The 18,635-nt window shown below is 45.0% G+C and overlaps 1 protein-coding gene across 1 annotated transcript in view; it reads right to left on the reverse strand.

Moving 5' to 3' along the window:
• Positions 1-6,337: 6,337 nt before the first annotated feature.
• Positions 6,338-18,635, reverse strand: part of dnah5 (dynein, axonemal, heavy chain 5) — a 457,249-nt gene continuing 444,951 nt past the window's right edge. Inside the window, 2 exon segments of the mRNA XM_070880791.1 lie at positions 6,338-7,835; positions 9,967-10,201. Coding sequence (XP_070736892.1) covers positions 7,684-7,835; positions 9,967-10,201 — 387 coding nt within the window. The 3' untranslated portion in view covers positions 6,338-7,683.

Raw genomic sequence — 18,635 nt, forward strand, 5'->3', positions numbered from 1 at the left:
GGTTGCCCATTTAGGACTGAGATGAGGATGAATTTCTTCACTCAGGATTGTGAATCTGAAAGTGGAGTTGAGGTCAAAGATCAGCCATGATCTCATTGAATGGTGGAGCAGGCTTGAAGGGCCATATGGCCGACTCCTGCTCTTAATACTTACGTTTTTAACAGAAGGCAACAGGACCTAACCAGTGGGGGACGGGCGCGACTGCATGTCCTTATCCCCATGGAGGAGACTGTGCTCATCATTATTGGAGCAGCCATTGTTGAGGTCATGGCCATGGCAGGCAGCAGGGCTGAAACCATAGAAGATGATGGTATCGTCATACCTAATCCTTCTCACATCCCACTTTGCCCTAATCGCACAATCGCTTCCGATTTACAACTGCAGATGGTGGAAGCATTCACCTCTTACTTTTCCCCCTCCCTTCACCACCACCCTATCCTTGTGCCTTTCTCCTTTCAGATACCCAAGAACTGTAACCTGCCCAGGCAGTGGTGGAAGAGCAACAGGTGTAAGAAAAAGACTGTCATGATGAAGAAACACCCGCTCAGATACTGACACTGTACGTAATTTAGATAGAATACAGGCAGGATTTGCATGTGGTGAGACGCTGAGCATTAGTGGCCTGCAACCAGGGCAGGGGGCAAGGATAGTGCAGGTGCCAGCTCACCAGAGGGCGTGGTCGCACACAAGTTCTGCTGCAGAGGACTCAGATGAGGACTTTGATGGGACAGCCGACAGAAGAAGGCTGATGGGTTTGCACAATGAAATGCTTGGTGCAATGGCAGGCCTGCCAGAAAGCCTGTGTTCACTGTCAAGGAGTATGTAGGAATCCAGCACCAATGTGGCACAGGGCTTTGTGCAGAGCTTGGAGCCCATCCTTTCCAGTGTGGAGGTTGTAGCCAACTCCATTAGCACACTTGTGGATACAAGCATGATGTAGTGTCTGACAGCCGATGTCTCAGGTTCCATTGCAGCACAAGCAATAGCCAGCCAACGTCTGGGTGCTGCAGTGGAAGCTGTACTGTAATGTCAGCTTGCTGTCAAGCAAGCTCAGATGGCTCTCATGTAAGCTCAGACTGCTGCCATCATGGCTGCGGATACCAGTGTTCAAAGGGGCTCACAGAATTCCAGCAACCTGTCCTCCAACTGATTACTAGGATTGCCGAGGTGCTGCCCGGGGGAAGTGGCTGTGGCTCCTTGGAGCACAAACCTGCTGTCCTCTCTCAAGATAATAGTATTTGTTCTCCCACCACTGCCACTCCATCAATGCCCTTGCTATTGCCTGTCACCCAGCCAGCCACACTGCGGTTGCCTATGCTGTGACTGCAGTTTAAAGCCAGGCCTTCTAGGCCCAGACTGACTTGAGGTGATTCTCCAAGGTCATCTGCACTCTCCCCCACTGAATGTCAGCTGCCTTCCGCCAGCCATGCTGCAGCCACTGGGGTCGTACTTCGTAAAAGCACTAGGACAGGCAAAGGTACACGGAAGACAGGCACTAAGGAAATGAACAAGGATGATTAATTGATGTTTGCATGCAATATGCAAACTTTGATTTATCAATTTGGTTTGGAATGTTTATGTTATGGTGGCTTTTATTTTTGCATTGTGGCCAAGTGGACAATGTGATTGTCAGTAACAGAGGGAATGTAAAGTTTGGAACTACTGGTGAATGGAGAATTGGGGTTGCGTTTACTGGTATTGCAGTTGGATGAGTTGTTCACCGACAGCCCGGCTGTCTAGGTTCCCTCCTTCCTTCCTCCTCCTTCTGTTCCTTCCTCCTCCTCATGCTGCTCACTGTATAGCTGGTAGCAAGGGCTGTACTTTCATGATGGGAAGATTGTGCAGCATGCAGCAGAGCACCACGAAGCTTGACACCCACTCTGCCAAGTACTGCAGGGCTCCTCCAAAGCTGTCTCGGCAGTGAAAACATTTTTTCAGCAAGCTCATTGTGTACTCTATCACATTTTATGTGGCTGCATGGCTTTCATTGTATGCATGCTGCCCACAATGTGTGTGGGTTGCGCACTGGAGTCATGAACTATGTTATCAAGGAATAACCCTGGTCGCCCAGTAGCCATCCTCTGGTTTGTCGTGGTGGCTCAAATGCAAATGGCACAGAGACTGCCACAGAATAAGAATATAAGAAATAGGAGCAGGAGGAGTAGTAGGCTATTTGGGCCTTCGAGCCTGCTTCTCAATTAAATGAGATCATGCCTGATCTTCTATCTTAACTCCACTTTCCTGCACTGTTCCCATATGCCTTGATTCCCTTAATATCCAAAAATCTATCGACCTCTGTCTTGAATATACTGAATGACTGAGCCTCCACAGCCCTCTGGCATATAGAATTCCAAAGATTCGCCAGCCTCTGAGTGAAGAAATTTCTCCTCATCTCAGTCCTAAATGGCCGACCCCTTATTCTGAGACTGTGACCCCTGGTTTTAGACACTTCAGCCAGGGGAAACATCCTCCCTGCATCTACCCTGTCAAGCCCTGCAAGAATTCTGTATGTTTCAATGAGATCACCTCTCATTCTTCTAAACCCGAGAGCATATAGGCTTAGTCTACTCAATCTCTCCTCATAGGACAATCCCCCCATCCCAGGAATCAGTCTGGTTAACCTTTGTTGCACTCCTTAGGTAAGGAAACCAAAACTGTAAACAATACTCCAGGTGCGGTTTCACCATAACTGCAGTAAGACATCTTTACTCTTGTATTCAAATCCTCTTGTAATAAAGGCCAACATACCATTTGCTTTCTTAATTGCTTGCTGTACCTGTATGCTAACTTTCAGTGATTCATGTACAAGGACACCCAGGTCGCTCTGAACACCAACATTTCCCAATCTCTCACCATTTAAAAAATACTCTGCTTTTCTATTTTTCCTATCAAAATGAATAACTTCACATTTCTCCACATTATATTCCATTTGCCATGTTCTTGCCCATTCACTTAGCCTGTCTATATCCCCTTGAAGTCTCTTTGCATCTTCTTCACAACTTACATTCCCACCTATCTTTGTATCATCAGCAAACTTGGATATATTAAGTTTGGTCCCCTCATCCAAATAATTGACATAGATTGTGAATAGCTGGGGCCCAAGCACCGATCCTTGCGGAAACTTACTAGTTACAGCCTGCCAACCCGAAAAATGACCCGTTTATTCCGACTATGTTTTCTGTCTGTTAACCAATCCTCAATCCATTCTAGTATATTACCCCCAATCCCATGAGCCCTAATTTTGTTCAATAACCTCTTGTGTGGCACCTTATCAAATGCCTTCTGAAAATCCAAAACCACCACTGGTCCCCCCTTATCTATTCTGCTAGTTACAACCTCAAAAAACTCTTAACAAATTTGTCAAAACATGATTTCCCTTTCATAAATCCGTGTTGATGCTGCCAAGCCTATTATTATTTTCTAAGTGCCGTATTACCACGTCCTAATAATAGATTCTAGTATTTTCCCTACAACTGATGTCAAGCTAACTTGTCTGTAGTTCCTCATTTTCTCTCTCCATCTTTTCTTAAATAGCGGGGTTACATTAGCTACCTTCCAATCTGTGGGAACCGTTCTAGAATCTATGGACTTTTGGAAGATGACAACCAATGCATCCACTATCTCTATAGCCACCTCTTTCAAAACCCTAGGATGTAGGCCATCAGGTCCTGGGGATTTATCAGCTTTCAGTCCCATTAAGTTCTCCAGTACTATTTTTTTACTAATACTAATTTCTTCCTCATTCTTGAGAGATCTTTGGTTCTCCACTATTTCCAGGAGGCTTTTTGCATCTTCTTCCATGAAGACAGACACAAAGTATTTGTTTAATTTCTCTGCCATTTCCTTATTCCCCATTATAATTTCTCCTGTCTCAGCCTGTAAGGAACCCACATTTACGTTCGCTAATCTTTTCCTTTTTATATACTTACAGATGCTTTTAGTCTGTTTTTATATCTCTCGCTCGTTTACTCTCCTATTCTATTTTCCCTTTCCTTATTAATGTTTTGGTCCTCCTTTGCTGAATTTTAAAATCCTCACAATCCTCAGGTTTGCTCCTCTTTTTGGCAACATTATAAACCTCTTCCTTTGATCTAATACTATCTTTAACTTCTCTTGTTAGCCACAGTTGGACCACTTTTCCTGTGGGGTTTATATGACTTAAAGGAATGTATATTTGTTGTAAATTATATATTGATTCTTTAAGTGCTAGCCATTGCTTGTGTATACCTTTTAATGTATTTTCCCAATCTATCTTAGCCAACTCGCCCCTCATAACTATGTAGTTTGCTTTGTTTAGATTTAAGGTCCTAGTTTTGGATTTAACTAAACTTAAACTTAATATAAAATTCTATCATATTATGGTCACTCTTCGCTAAAGACCCCTTTACTGCAAGGTTATTAATTCACCCTTTACATTGCACAATACTAGATCTAAAACAGTTGGTTCAACATACTGATCTAGAAAGCTACCTTCTATACATTGCATAAATTTGTCCTCCAGACTATTACTGCAAATTTGGTTTGCCCAGTCTATATGTAGATTAAAGTCTCCAATGATTACTGTATTGCCCTTGTTATATGCACCTCTAATTTTGTGATTTATACTCTGCCCTACATTACAACTATTGTTTGGGGGCCTATAAACAACTCCCACTAATGTTTTCTGCTCCTTGCTGTTTCTTCGCTCCACCCAAACTGATTCTATTTCTGGATTTTCCGAGCCAAGATCCTTTCTCTCTAGTAGTTATCCCATCCTTTATCAGGGCTACCCTTTTCCATTTTGCCTATCTCTGCTAAAAGTTAAGTATTCTGGAATATTTAGTTCTCAACCTTAGTCACCTTGCAACCACAACTCCGCAATGGTTATTAGATCAAACCTATTAATTTCTATCTGCGATATTAATCTATTTTGTTGTGAATGCTTTGCGCAGTCAGTTATAGTGCCTTTGACTTTTTTCTATTTTTCCCTGATGTCACCTTAGTCACTGATGATCCACTCCTTTGTTACTCTCTTTCCCTTCCTGACCCACTCTGCTTATTTTTACCCCAAACTCTGCTCTGCTCCAGAGCCTTGACATTTCTCTTGCTGCTTTTAAATTTACTCTTTCCTGAATCCTCGCACCCCCCTTCATTAGAATGAACACATCATGATGACTGCTGCCAGGATACTGGTCATTTGCAGGACATGGTCGCACACTAACTGGACTTTGATGGAGTGGATTCCCTTTCGGTTATGGTATATCTCAGAATTGACATACGGCGCCCACAAAGTGATGTGCATGCAGTCAAAGGCACCATAGGGAAGCCAGCAGTTCTTGCAAAGCTGTGTGCTCACTCAGCCTGCTTCTGTCTGGCAAAAGAGAATAAAATGTAGTCAGCTGTCTTGGCGTACAGAGCCTTAATGACCTCCCTTATGCAACAATGGATGGCAAACTGGGAGATGTTGCAAATATTTCCAGCTCCAGCTTGGAAGGAGCCCAACGCATAAAAGTTAATTGCTGCTGGCAATGTGATCCTCGCCTTGCTCTGAGGTTGCAGTTGTGGCTGCAGGTGGTGGCAGATTTCAGTGAGGACGTGCTTACTGAAGCACAGCTGTCTCAACACACTGTTCCTCGCTGAAGTTCAAGTCGGAGAATTGCTTCTTGCACCTCCTCGTGAGAACCCTTCTCCCCATCCTCAAGCTTTCAGCAGCTTGCCCTGCTCTGTGTTGCCTCTGCTCATTCTTCCAATCGTGCTGTCGTCTAAGTGTAATGCCTTCTACTGTGCTCATGTCTGGAGGCAAGTGGTCTGTGCAGAATATTTGAAGTCAGCCCAAAGTCCTTTATCACCTGCCACACCATTCCCTGTAGACTTTAGCAACTTTAAACAAATCTAGAAAACAAACACTAGTACAATCGCAGCAACAGTCAGTCGCAATCAATCAGCAACTAACCTGGAAGTAGCTGATGATCCCTTTAAATAGCGTTGGTGGGGGTTCTTCCTGCTGCTGAACGCATGTTCAGCTGTGCGAGTTTAAGAGAGGGCATTAGCTGGAACATTGAGCTCTAAAATGGCAGCGAATCAGTGTTACACCTGATTGACGTCATGATCTGCCTAACTCTGCATATTTCAGGCAGTGTGAGTGCGTGCTGTGGATGCCATTTTGAATTTTGCACCCACAAAGTCTTATAGTTGTAAGGAAGCACAGTCTAAGTTTAAGTGGTGTATAATGAGGGTGTTGCAGACTGGTAGACGTTTCCAGCTTCAGGTCAGAAAAATACAGCACAAAATGACATCCTTTAATTGGCTTTTAAAATAATATGATTGATACTTTGAAATAATACTTTGAGACTTTGAATTGGACCTCTCAAAATTGTTTTAAGTACAAGAGATGTGACATAGATGTGTCGTTAAAAATAGGCCATCTGTAACACACCTTCACAAACTGAGGGCTTTACAATACTTTTATAAAACTTGATAACAATTCTGGTACAAAGACAATTTTCTGTGAGGTAACAGATCTTAAGTACTTATTACAAAATGAATCTTTAAGAATATATCAGTGCCTTAAGATGTGTAAGCTTCAAAACTGCTTTGTATTGAATATTTTTCTGCATGTGTATATCTAATAAGAAAGAATTCACTTTGTGCACAAAATAAACTGAAATGAAAATAGCTAGCATGAACATAGTAGAACAAAGGGGGTGAAATTGCCCCCTTTTATAGCCCCATTATTGCCTTCGGGTGCACTAATGGGGTGCAATGGCGTTTTCACCCGGGGGAGGACGTCACTACTGCCTCCTGGGAAATGGCCCCGAAGGTTTTGGGAGCACTGTCCCGGCAGCGCCACGCGCCATGGTTAGCTCCCTGGGCCGGTGCACAACTGCCGATGACATCATCGCTGTGCACGCCAACCCATTTCCGTCCCACAGAGGAAATTGACCCGCGGGCCGCGAGGCTGGCAAGGGCGGATGTCAACTCCAGCTACGGGGGTCACGAAGCTGGCAGCTATCTGCTGCCAGGGCATTATTTAAAGGGGAGGCCTTTAGCGCCCTGTGCTTTACAGACAATGGTGGCCCTAGTGTCAACCGGGCCACCATTGTGCAGCCCGGCACTTTGTTTTGGGTGCTGGGCTGGTGGCCCAGTCTAGCGCATCCCTGGTAGCCACCAAAGGGTCTGCAAAGTACACAGGCACCCTTTAATGGAACTTAGCGCCATGCTACTGCCCCAGAAGAACCTCTCAAAGGAAGCGGCGTGCTGGAGACAGTGCTCCGCTTCCTTTGAGGGGTGTATGACCCAATTCCACTTCTGGGGCGGGATTTCCGGGCTTGGCGATAAACATCCTGGACCTGAAAGGTTACCGCTCGCAATCGGGTCGCAGGGCAATTTCGTCCCCAAATGTACTCTTGTACATGAATCTGGGCAAAAACTAACACATTAGATAATACAAGATACATTCTTAGTCAAAATGAAACACTTTAATTACATAAATTTGAATCAATAAATATCCATTATCACAGTAAATCAGACAAAAATCTTCAATACCAGCCTAGAAATTACATCATCTTTATCCATTCGTTTCTGTATATTAACCAGAGACATTTTAAAATTAATTTCCCATAAAGGTTGGTATGTATATTAATGCATCAATACATTAATGCCCATATGCCAGAAAGGGTGATGGAATGGTTTTCTCAGTCCTGTTTACTTGACATCACAAAGAAGTGCTACTGCACGCAAGATCCAGTGGTCAGGGGACTGAACTGTTCGGAGGTCCACTGCGGCTGTGTAGTTTAGGTCAGTTCTGACTGGCTTTTTGTAGATTGGGCATGAATACAACCGGGGATCTTTTGCACCTTGAAGGCAGGGAACAAACATGGCAACATTAGGAATTGGGTAAATATAAGCTGTGCAGATGTAGTATACAGAATCTTCCGAATTGGATATTAAAGAATTCAGCAGGTTTACTCTTAATCAAAAAAATGTTGCGTAGAAATTAGATCTTCTATACCCCTAATTCTAAATGTAAATTTCTAACTATGTAAGAGGTATAAAAATAAAGAAATTAATTTTCTCAGTTCAACAACAACTTGAATTTTCAAAGCACCTTGAACGTAAGAAACATCTAAAGGTACTTCACAAATGGGTATAAGGAAAATGGATGCCAAGCAAGAGATTAGGAGTGATCAAAAGCTTGGTCAAAGAGATGGGACATGAAGAGGTTTTTAAAGGTGAAGAGTGAATTAACGAGATTCAGGTAGGCCGCTCCAAAATGTGGGACTGAGACGGCTTAACACTGTGTTGCCAACGATTGGTGAAGGGAGAGGAGCATGCACAGAAGCCAGAGTTGGAGGAAAAGGAATGGATTGTTCAGGATGAATGCAAGCTTTTAGGAGATTGTAGAATTAGGCAAGGCCATGGAGAAATTTCTAGACACGTACAAGGTTTGTAAACTGCTCTAAAAGCCCAAAACATTGTACACTGGAACAGAGAAACAATTATGACCTAAAAATTCAAACCTTTAGCGTTGGCCGTTAAGGCCGGTTTTAGAGAAAAAATGGTGGCCGTAATCTGGCGTGGAACGTGCGGCCGCCATATCGGGCAGGTTGGTAGCGCTATCGTTACCTACGCTCGCAGCAAGTACTTTAATTACCAGGAGCATGATGTCAATCGGTGTGCAACACCAAAGTGATGCATGCTCATCGATTTTGAATGTTGCCACTCCTCTTGCCGCCCTCTCCAAAGCACACGTGTTGACAGTGCGTAGAGCCGGAGAATAGCGGTGAGCTATGAACCGTACAGTAAACAGCTGCTGAGATAACTGGTAACAATGGAAGCTCAGACTATGTAATTGGAGAGAAAACTGCTTCGAATGAAATGCATCAAATCTCCCCCTGGTCAGTCAAACATGATGGTAAATACAGTTGTAATAATCTCAGGAAAAAAATCAAAGCTGCATGTCCTTACATTGGGTTTTCTAGTTTAAGAACTGATAAAATAGCATGCAAAGTTTTGAAGTCTGTTTTTAAAAGGCCAAGAATTAAGGAAGATTTAACACCACATTCTCACCAACAGTTCTTCAAAAGTCTGTTGTTGCTAAAAATGTAATCGAGTTCCCTTGTGCACGATTTACACCAGTAAGTTCCTAACCAAGAGGTTCATATTTCTCTTTTGTTAAAAATATATCTCAATTGATTTCTCATGCAATGGTTTAAAGACATCTAAGCCACAGACTTTCCGTGGTTTTTACAGTCACAATGCCTCCAGATATGAGCCTGCCCTTTAAGACCCACTCACCAGGAAGTGAAACCCCTATATGATTTGCAGGCCTAGTGCTCTGTCACTGCTGGCTGCAAGACGGTGCATCCCTATCCCTCTCCTGCTCCAGCACCGTAGTGGAGCACAAATCTCCACACAGCAACCATCTGGGTGAAACATACATGGACTATGACAGCCAGCGAAGGTGGGAGTCTCAGGCAGTCTGGTACCCATTTGTGGACCCTACACAAGACCCAGACAAATGTCTGCAAAAGTAAGAGTGGAGCCGTTGGACAAACAAATGTCTCCTAATGTGCCACAACACACAATGTTCCAACCCTATAAGGACCATCAGTGGACTCGATACCTCCTGACTCAGCAAAACCCAGGAGCCGTCACTAAATGACTGCCCGAGAATGTCGCACTTATCCTTTAGACATGACCTTCGGCCTCCTGCTCATGTTACCGTCGGAAAGAACGTGTTGCACAGGAGCTTCTGCGCTCTACTCATTTAAATCAGCAGGCAGCACCAAAATACCGGTGACGCCTGGGCTCTTTTTGCGGGCAGCTGTTAACCTTGACCTGCGGTGGCACCACCCGTTTTGGGGCTTAATCAAATACCTAGGCCAAAACTTTTTGGACATTATTAGGTATACATTAAGGCATGGTCAATATTTTAACTTCAGCTTGTATTTACTTTAAAAAGTTTCAAATGTATTGCATACTTACTGAGGTTATTCTGAGCAGAAATATGTATGACTGGCAGCAACTCAAATAGCACTTTAGGCTTAGATTCAATGAGCTTTGAATTTCGCCTATCCCATCCAGCTCCTTCCAGATACAGCCCGTAAACGTAGACCCCCTCTGAAGGGGGTGCTGTGATGTCATCTTTCATCCATTTGCTGACTTCATTGCACAGAACCACACTATCCAGTGCCCAACCTTTGTGAGCACGAGTAACTTCCTGTTAAATAAAAATTAGCGAGTTATCATCGCAAGTGTTGAGTTTTAACAATGAAGTATAAATTGATACTTCACCATCATGCTTTTTATGATGTCACAGAAAAATCTTCATCACAATTGCCTTCTCATGACATCATAAAACAATTGATCTACTTTTGGCAATAAAATACCAAAGGAGATAATGTACAATGATTTAATTGATAGTATATGTAACAAGTGTATGAAGCACTTACCGATATCTCATTAGTGAGAACAATCTACACAATAATTACTTGTAAATTATGAGATTATGAGAAATGAAGTATGGATAAATATTTCACACTCTTACATTGAAGTTACAACATGGAAACAGACTGTTTGGCCAATCAATGTGTTTTTTATTTTCTGTACGAGCAGCAGTCCTAATTCATATGCCTTTACCCCTCTTACTTCAATCAGCTCTCTAGCCTGTTCTTAAATATTGATATGTTGACATTGCATATCTCCATGATATCTTGGTTAATGTTTCAGATCATTAAAGTCAATGTACATGAATATACTGCCAATACAAATATAAATTATTTCATAATATTAATAACCTATTTCTATGGTGGTGATATCTTCAGGAGGTCGAATGCTTTTGAATGTTTCAATATAAAGTTAGATCCCTAGTGCATCTGAAATGCTATGCAAAATTACACATTTAATTGTGTGTGATATTATTAATTCCAGTGCTTGCTGTGCACGTAAACATAATATTGCAACTCCTCAGATAATGAAGCTAAGATCAATTAACTCAGGATAGACCAACGCCTGAACCCGAGACCATTTGATCACTGAGAAATAGGGGAGACACTGAAGCAGTGGAGACAGCATATAGAAGAGCCATAAGGCAATCCTGATTGTCAGTGGACTGAGTAATGAAGAGAAAGGAGAGAAATGTGAGAAACTTTTCAGTCTTGAAGAGATGTGGAACAGGAAGACACCGTATGAATGTATACAAGATGGTTAATCTTCTGTACTGAGTGAGATATGAGGCAACCCATGTCTTGCATTGTTTTTACATCCATCTTTTATGTGGGCAGGTCATTAGCTTGACCAGCAGGGGGGGGACTGGTTAGGTGCAACTGGCGGGGGGGGAATCATCACTCCACTTCCATCAGAGTTCTGGTCTTCTGCTCACTGGAAGTACAATGGTGGGGGGCCACTGCTCTCACTTCAGACATAAGTACCCCGCTGGATGTCAATCTAGTATTCAGAGACACAGGGTGTTAAATTAGATAACGTAATGAAACGTTCCAAGGCGCTTCCCAGGAATATTATTGGACAAAATATTTGACACCGAGCCACATAAGGAGAAATAAGGATAAGCTTGGTCAAAGAGTTTTAAGGAGCGCTGTAAAGGAGGAAAGAGAGTTAGAGAGGCAGAGAGGTTTAGTCAGGGAATTCCAGAACTTAGGGCCTAGACAATAAAAGGGACAGCCACCAATGGTTGAGCGATTATAATCAGAAATACTCAAGAGGGCAAAATTAGAGGAGCGCAGATGGCTCGGGGGGTTGGGACTGGAGGAGATTATAGAGATATAGGGAGGGGCGAGGCCATGGAGGGGTTGCATAGAAACATAGAAAATAGTTGCAGGAGTAGGCCATTCAGCCCTTCGAGCCTGCACCACCATTCAATAAGATCACGGCTAATCGTTCACCTCAGTACCCCTTTCCTGCTTTCTCTCCATATCCCTTGATCCCTTTAGCCATAAGGGCCATATCTAACTCTCTCTTGAATATATCCAATGAACTGGCATCAACAACTCTCTGCAGTAGGGAATACCGCAGGTTAACAATTCTCTGAGTGAAGAAGTTTCTCCTCAGCTCAGTCCTAAATGGCTTACCCCTTATCCTTAGACTATGTCCTCTGGTTCTGGACTTCCCTAACATCGGGAACATTCTCCCTGCATCTAACCTGTCCAAGCCCATCAGAATTTTATATGTTACTATGAGATCCCCTCTCATCCTTCTAAACTCCAGTGAATACAGGCCCAGTCGATCCAGTCTCTCCTAATATGTCAGTCCTGCCATCCCGGGAACCAGTCTGGTGAACCTTAGCTGCACTCCCTCAATAGCAAGAACGTCCTTCCTCAGATTAGGAGACCAAAACTGAACACAATATTCCAGGTGAGCACTAGGAGAAGCAAAGGCACACGGAAGACAGGCACTAAGAGAATGCACAAGTATGAATAATTTATTTTTGTATGCAATATGGCATGATTTAATTTATAAATTTGATTTTTGCGTATTTTGTGTTGGCTTTTATTTTTACATGGTGGGTAAAAGGACGATGTGATAGTCAGTGATAGAGGAAAGGTAAGGAATGTGGGACTGTTGGTGACTGGGGAATTGGGGTTGAGGTTACTGGTATCGCTTTGGAATTAGTTGTTCTTGTAAAGCGCGGACAGAAAGGTTGCAAACTCCCTTCCTTCTCTGCCTCCTTCTTCGTCACCTCCTCCTTCTTGTGCTGCTGGTCCTCAGTTTCTCATGATCGGTGGTGGCAATGGCTGTTTCCTCATAATGGTAAGCATGCGGCATACAGCATACTACCACAAATCCTGAGACCCGCTCAGCCGAGGGCTGCAGGGCTCTTCCAGAGCGGTGCAGGCAGCGGAATCGCTGCTTGAGTATACCAATGGTCTGTAAAATTTATTGTGGCAGCATGCCCCTCGTTATATGCCTCTGTGGATGTGTGTGTGGGTTGCTGACCAGAGTCCTAAGCCATGTCGTCAGCGGATAGCTCTTTCCACTCAGCAGCCATCCTTTAGTTTGCCATGATGATTGACTGGCACAGAGGACTGCCACAGAATGAATGCATCGTGACTGCTTCCAGGATATTGACCTGAATGATGTGCTGCCTATAGTTACACACCAGCTGCATGTTTAGGGAGTAGAATTCCTTTTGGTTCAGGTACATGGCAGAGTTGAGATGTGCATGCAGTCAATGGCACCCTGCACCGTAGGGAAGCTTGCAATCCTTGAAAACCCTTATGCTTGCTCCACCTACTTCTCATTCCCTCTTGCCAGAGAGATGAAGCTGTCTCTCTGTGTATAGAGAGCCTCAGTAACCTCCCATATGCAACAGGGCACTGCAAACTGTGAGATGTTGCTTATATCTCCAACAGCAGCTTGGAAAGAACCATAAAAGTTCATTGCCACAGGCAACCTCACAGCCACTGGCAATGTAGTCCTTGCCCTGCTCTGATGTTGGTGGCTGCAGTAATTGGCAGATTTCAGTGACGACCTCCTAAGTGAAGCACAGACATCTCAAACCTTGGTTATCGCTGAAGTTCATGTAGGAGAATTGTTTCTTAAAAACCCATGGCAAATATTGCCGAGAGCCCTTTTTTCCCATCCTCCTCCTCCTCCCTCTTCTAGCAGCTTGTCCTGCGCTGCGTTGCTTCTGCTCATTCTCCCAGTTATGCTCAATGCCAAGAGGAAGGCCTACTAGTCTATCCGTGTCTGGGAGCAACTGGTTTGTGCACAAGCCTTGAAGTCAGCAGAAAAGTAATTTAGCAGCTGCCACACCACTGCTATAGACATTTGAAACTTTAAACAACTAAAGAAAGGATATAAAACGTGTAGAATTGCAGCAACAGCCAGAGGAAATAAACCAACACCTAACCTGTAAGTAGTTGATGATCCCTTTAAATAGGTGTTGTTTATTTTTTTCTTTATTCGTTCGTGAGATGTGGGCGTCACCAGCAAGAGCGGCATTTATTGCCCAGCTCTAATTGCCCCTTGAGAAGATGGTAGTGAGCCGCTTCTTGAATGGCTTGCTAGACCATTTCAGAGGGCAGTTGAGAGTCAACCACATTGCTGTGGGCCTGGAGTCACATATAGGCCAGACCTGTTAAGGACGGCAGATTTCCTTCCCTAAAGGACAGTAGTGAACCAGTTGAGTTTTTCTGACAATCCAGTAGTTTCATGCTCACTATTACTGATATTAGCTTTTTAATTCCAGATTTATTTAATTAACTGAATTTAAATTCCCCCAGCTGCCGTGTTGGAATTTGAACTCAGGTCACTGGATTATTAGTCCAGGCCTCTGGATTACTAGTCTAGTAACATAACCACTGTGCTACCATGAGGGGTCCTTCATGCTGTTGAATGTGTGTCCATCTGCGGGAGGTTAAAAGAGGGCGTAGGCTGGAGCGTGGGGCTCCAAATCATCATCATAGGCAATCCCTCGGAGGCGAGAAAGACTTAACATGAGTTCTTAGGTGGCTATACAGTCCAAAACTGTCATGTATTCAACTATCATTGTAACCCATGTATAAGCTGACCTAAGTTGTGCACCTTGAGAACATTGACCACAAGGGGGTGAACTTGTGGGAGACACTCCTAACCTGGACTTTCAGGTATAAAAGGGGAAGCTCCACCCACCTTCATCATTTGAGGTCTTGATAATACAGGTAACTGGTCAGAGTGACCTTCTCTCAAATATGGGCCTCGTGTGCATTTATACTGTATAGTAAGGACATATCATTGGCGACGAGAAACTGGGATTTAAACCACGTGAGCATGGCTACTAGCAGCACAGAAGAGAGGTACTGTGTTGGTGATGATTGGGACGACTTTATTGAGAGACTACAGCAAAGCTTTGTCACTAAGGAATGGTTGGGACAGGATGCGGCCGACAAACGCAGGGCTCATCTCCTGACGGTTTGTGGATCCAGAACGTATTGGATGAAGGACTTTCTAGCGTCAGAGAAGCAGGCGGACAAGACGTTCGAAGAGCTCAGTAAGTTGATAGGCGAACACCTTAAATCGGCGAGCAGCATGCACATGGCGAGACACCGGTTTTACACGCACAAGCGGCGAGAAGGGCAAAGTGTTCCAGACTTTGTGGCAGATCTCCGGCGACTGGTGAGCCTATGTAAGTTCCCAGATGCATGCAGAGCGGAGATGCTGCGAGACTTTTTTATTGAGGGCATCGGGCACGCTAGGGTTTTCAGGAAACTGATCGAGACCAAAGACTTGACCTTGGAAGCGGCGGCTCTGATAGCCCAGACATTTATCTCAGGGGAGGAAGAGACCAGAATGATATATGAGAAAAATCTTGGCTCAAATGCGGCAAACGACCAGGGAGTCAACATTGTTAAAGCGACACACAGTTCTCTAGGCAGACAAGGGCAATCGGAAATGCCCCAGCATGTAGTCGAACCCAAATGGGTAATTCAACAGAGACAATGGCTAGCTGAACGGCGATTTATGCCATCGCAATGGACAATGCGGCCAGTAATGGGGCCATCAACACCTGTTAATGGTGCGCTTAAGGACAGTTACAGAGACAATCAGAGACGATCGACTGGTAATGGACCTTTTGTTTCCATCAACAGGGCCTCCAGCTCATGCTGGAGGTGTTGAGGCAAACACCCAGCCAGAGCTTGCAGGTATCAGCAATATACCGGCAGAAACTGCAACGTTAGCGGGCACTTAGCGCGTATCTTCAGGAAGCCTGCAGCCAGGTTGATGTACAAGGAGGACGGGCCCGATGTAAGCCCTACAAGGCCAAATGAATACTGGGGGAAATCCTGGAAGCTGAAGTTCAGCGAGTTCATGTGGAACACATATACAGTTCATATACCAGGACGACACCGATAATGATGAAAGTGCTCCTCAATGGCAGCCCAGTATTAATAGAGCTAGACACGGGGGCCAGCCAGTCCCTGATGAGTATCAAACAGTTCGACAAGTTGTGGGTGTCCAAGGCCAGGAGGCCAAAATTATTGCCGATTGACGCACAGCTACGGACATATACAAAGGAGATCATTCCAGTGCTAGGTAGCACCACGGTAGTCATGACCCACAAAGATTCAGAGAACAGGTTGCCACTCTGGATTGTCCCGGGGGACGGTCCCGCACTACTGGGGAGGAGTTGGCTTGCTGTCATGAACTGGAAATGGGGTGATGTCAATGCAATTTCTTCTGTGGAGCAAGTATCATGCTCACAGGTTCTCGACAAATTTGATTCATTATTTCAACCTGGCATCGGCACTTTCATGGGGACCAAGGTAGTGATTCACATAAATCCAGACACCAGACCAGTACACCACAAGGCCAGAGCGGTGCCGTACGTGATGCGGGAAAAGATAGAATGCGAATTGGACCGCCTGCTGAGAGAAGGCATTATCTCGCCAGTCGAATTCAGTGACTGGGTGAGCCCGATCGTGCCGGTGCTCAAGGCGGATGGGTTGGTCAGGATATGTGTCGATTATAAGGCCACCATCAATCCGGTGTCACTCCAAGACCAGTACCCGCTACCGAGAGCGACGCAATCCGGTGGCAAACTTTTTTCAAAATTGGACCTGACCTCAGCTTACATGACCCAGGAGCTGGCGAGTGAGTCGAAGAAGCTGATGACCATCACGACACACAAGGGGTTGTTTGAGTATAACAGATGTCCGTTCGGGATTCGTTCGGCCTCCGCGATCTTTCAGCGAAATATGGAAATCCTCCTCAAGTCGATTCCAAGGTGGTTTTTCAAGATGACATCCTCATCACGGGTCGCGATACTGAAGACCTCCACAACCTGGAGGAGGTGCTACGCAGCCTGGACCGGGTAGGGCTGCGATTGAAAAAGGCGAAGTGCGTCTTCTTAGCTCCAGAGGTAGAATTCCTGGGGAGGAGGGTAGCAGCAGACGGGATCAGACCTAATGCATCCAAAACGGAAGCGATCCAGAGAGCACCCAGACCCCGTAACACGACAGAGCTGCGTTCGTTCCTGGGCTCCTGAACTATTTTGGTAACTTTCTTTCCAAATTGAGCACGCTGTTAGAGCCGTTACACCTGCTCCTACACAAAGGTCGCGATTGGGGGAACAGCCAGGAAAGGGCTTTTGATAGAGCACGCAATTTGTTAAGCTGCAACAAACTGTTAACGTTATATGACCCGTACAAGAAACTAGTTTTAACGTGCGATGTGTCGTCCTATGGGGTCGGGTGTGTGTTGCAGCAATGGTCAGTTTCAGCCAGTAGCTTATGCCTCCAGAAGTCTGTCCCAGGCAGAAAGGGGCTATGAGATGGTAGAAAAGGAAGCACTAGCATGTGTATATGCAGTAAAAAAAATGCACCAGTACCTGTTTGGCTGGAGACAGATCACAAAACCCTAACATCCCTTTTGGTCGGTAATAAGGACATAAATGCGAATGCATCGGCCCGCATACAGAGGTGGGCACTCACATTAGCTGTCTATGACTATACAATTCGGCACAGACCGGCCACTGAAAACTGCGACGATGCACTCAGCAGGCTCCCACTAGCCACCACTGAGGGCGCAACTGAGCATGATGCTGAGATGGTCATGGCTGTTGAAGCTTTCGAAAGTGAAGGCTCACCTGTGACAGCCCGTCAGATTAAACTCTGGACAAATAAAGACCCGCTACTGTCTTTAGTTAAGAAATGTGTCCTGAATGGGGACTGGGCAACCACGTACGGGGCATGCCCTGAGGAATTTAAACCATTTCATAGGTGCAAGGATGAACTCTCGATTCAGGCCAATTGCCTACTATGGGGAAACCGAGTTGTCATGCCCCAGAGGGGCAGAGAGGTGTTTATCAGAGAACTTCACAATGAGCACCTGGGCATTGTCATGATGAAGGCAATTTCCAGATCACACGTTTGGTGGGCAGGGATAGCTGCAGACCTGGAACTTTGTGCTCGCAGGTGCAACACGTGTGCTCAGCTGGGCAACGCACCCAGGGAAGCCCCCCTTAGCCCCTGGCCCGCCAAGCCATGGTCACGTATCCATATGGACTACGCAGGTCCTTTCATGGGAAAAATGTTTTTGGTTGTAGTAGATGCCTACTCCAAATGAATTGAGTGTGCCATTTTAAATTCAAGCACATCCTCTGCCACGGTAGAAAGTCTACGGGCAATGTTCGCCGCCCATGGTCTACCGGATGTCTTGGTCAGCGACAATGGCCCATGCTTCACAAGCACTGAATTCCAGGACTTCATGGCAGGAAATGGAATTAACCATGTCAGAACGGCACCGTTCAAGCCGGCCTCAAACGGCCAGGCGGAACGAGCAGTGCAGATAATCAAACAGGGGATGCTCAGAATCCAAGGGGGTTCCCTACAAAGCCACTTATCACGCCTCCTGTTGGCCAATAGATCCTGACCACACTCGCTCACAGGGGTTCCACCCACAGAGCTGCTAATGAAAAGGATGCTCAAAACCAGGTTCTCCCTTATACACCCCACTATGAAAGAAATTGTTGAGAGCAGGCATCAGTCACAATGTGACTACCATGACAAGAATGCGAGGGCGCGATGTATTGATGTCAATGCCTCTGTTTTTGTCCTTAATTACGCTGCAGGGCCCAAATGGCTTGCAGGCACTGTGATTGCCAAAGAGGGGAATAGGGTTTTGGTAGTTAAATTTACCAATGGACAAATCTGCCGCAA

The sequence above is a fragment of the Pristiophorus japonicus genome, chromosome 5 (genome assembly GCF_044704955.1).
Source record: "Pristiophorus japonicus isolate sPriJap1 chromosome 5, sPriJap1.hap1, whole genome shotgun sequence".
Lineage (NCBI taxonomy): Eukaryota > Metazoa > Chordata > Chondrichthyes > Pristiophoridae > Pristiophorus > Pristiophorus japonicus.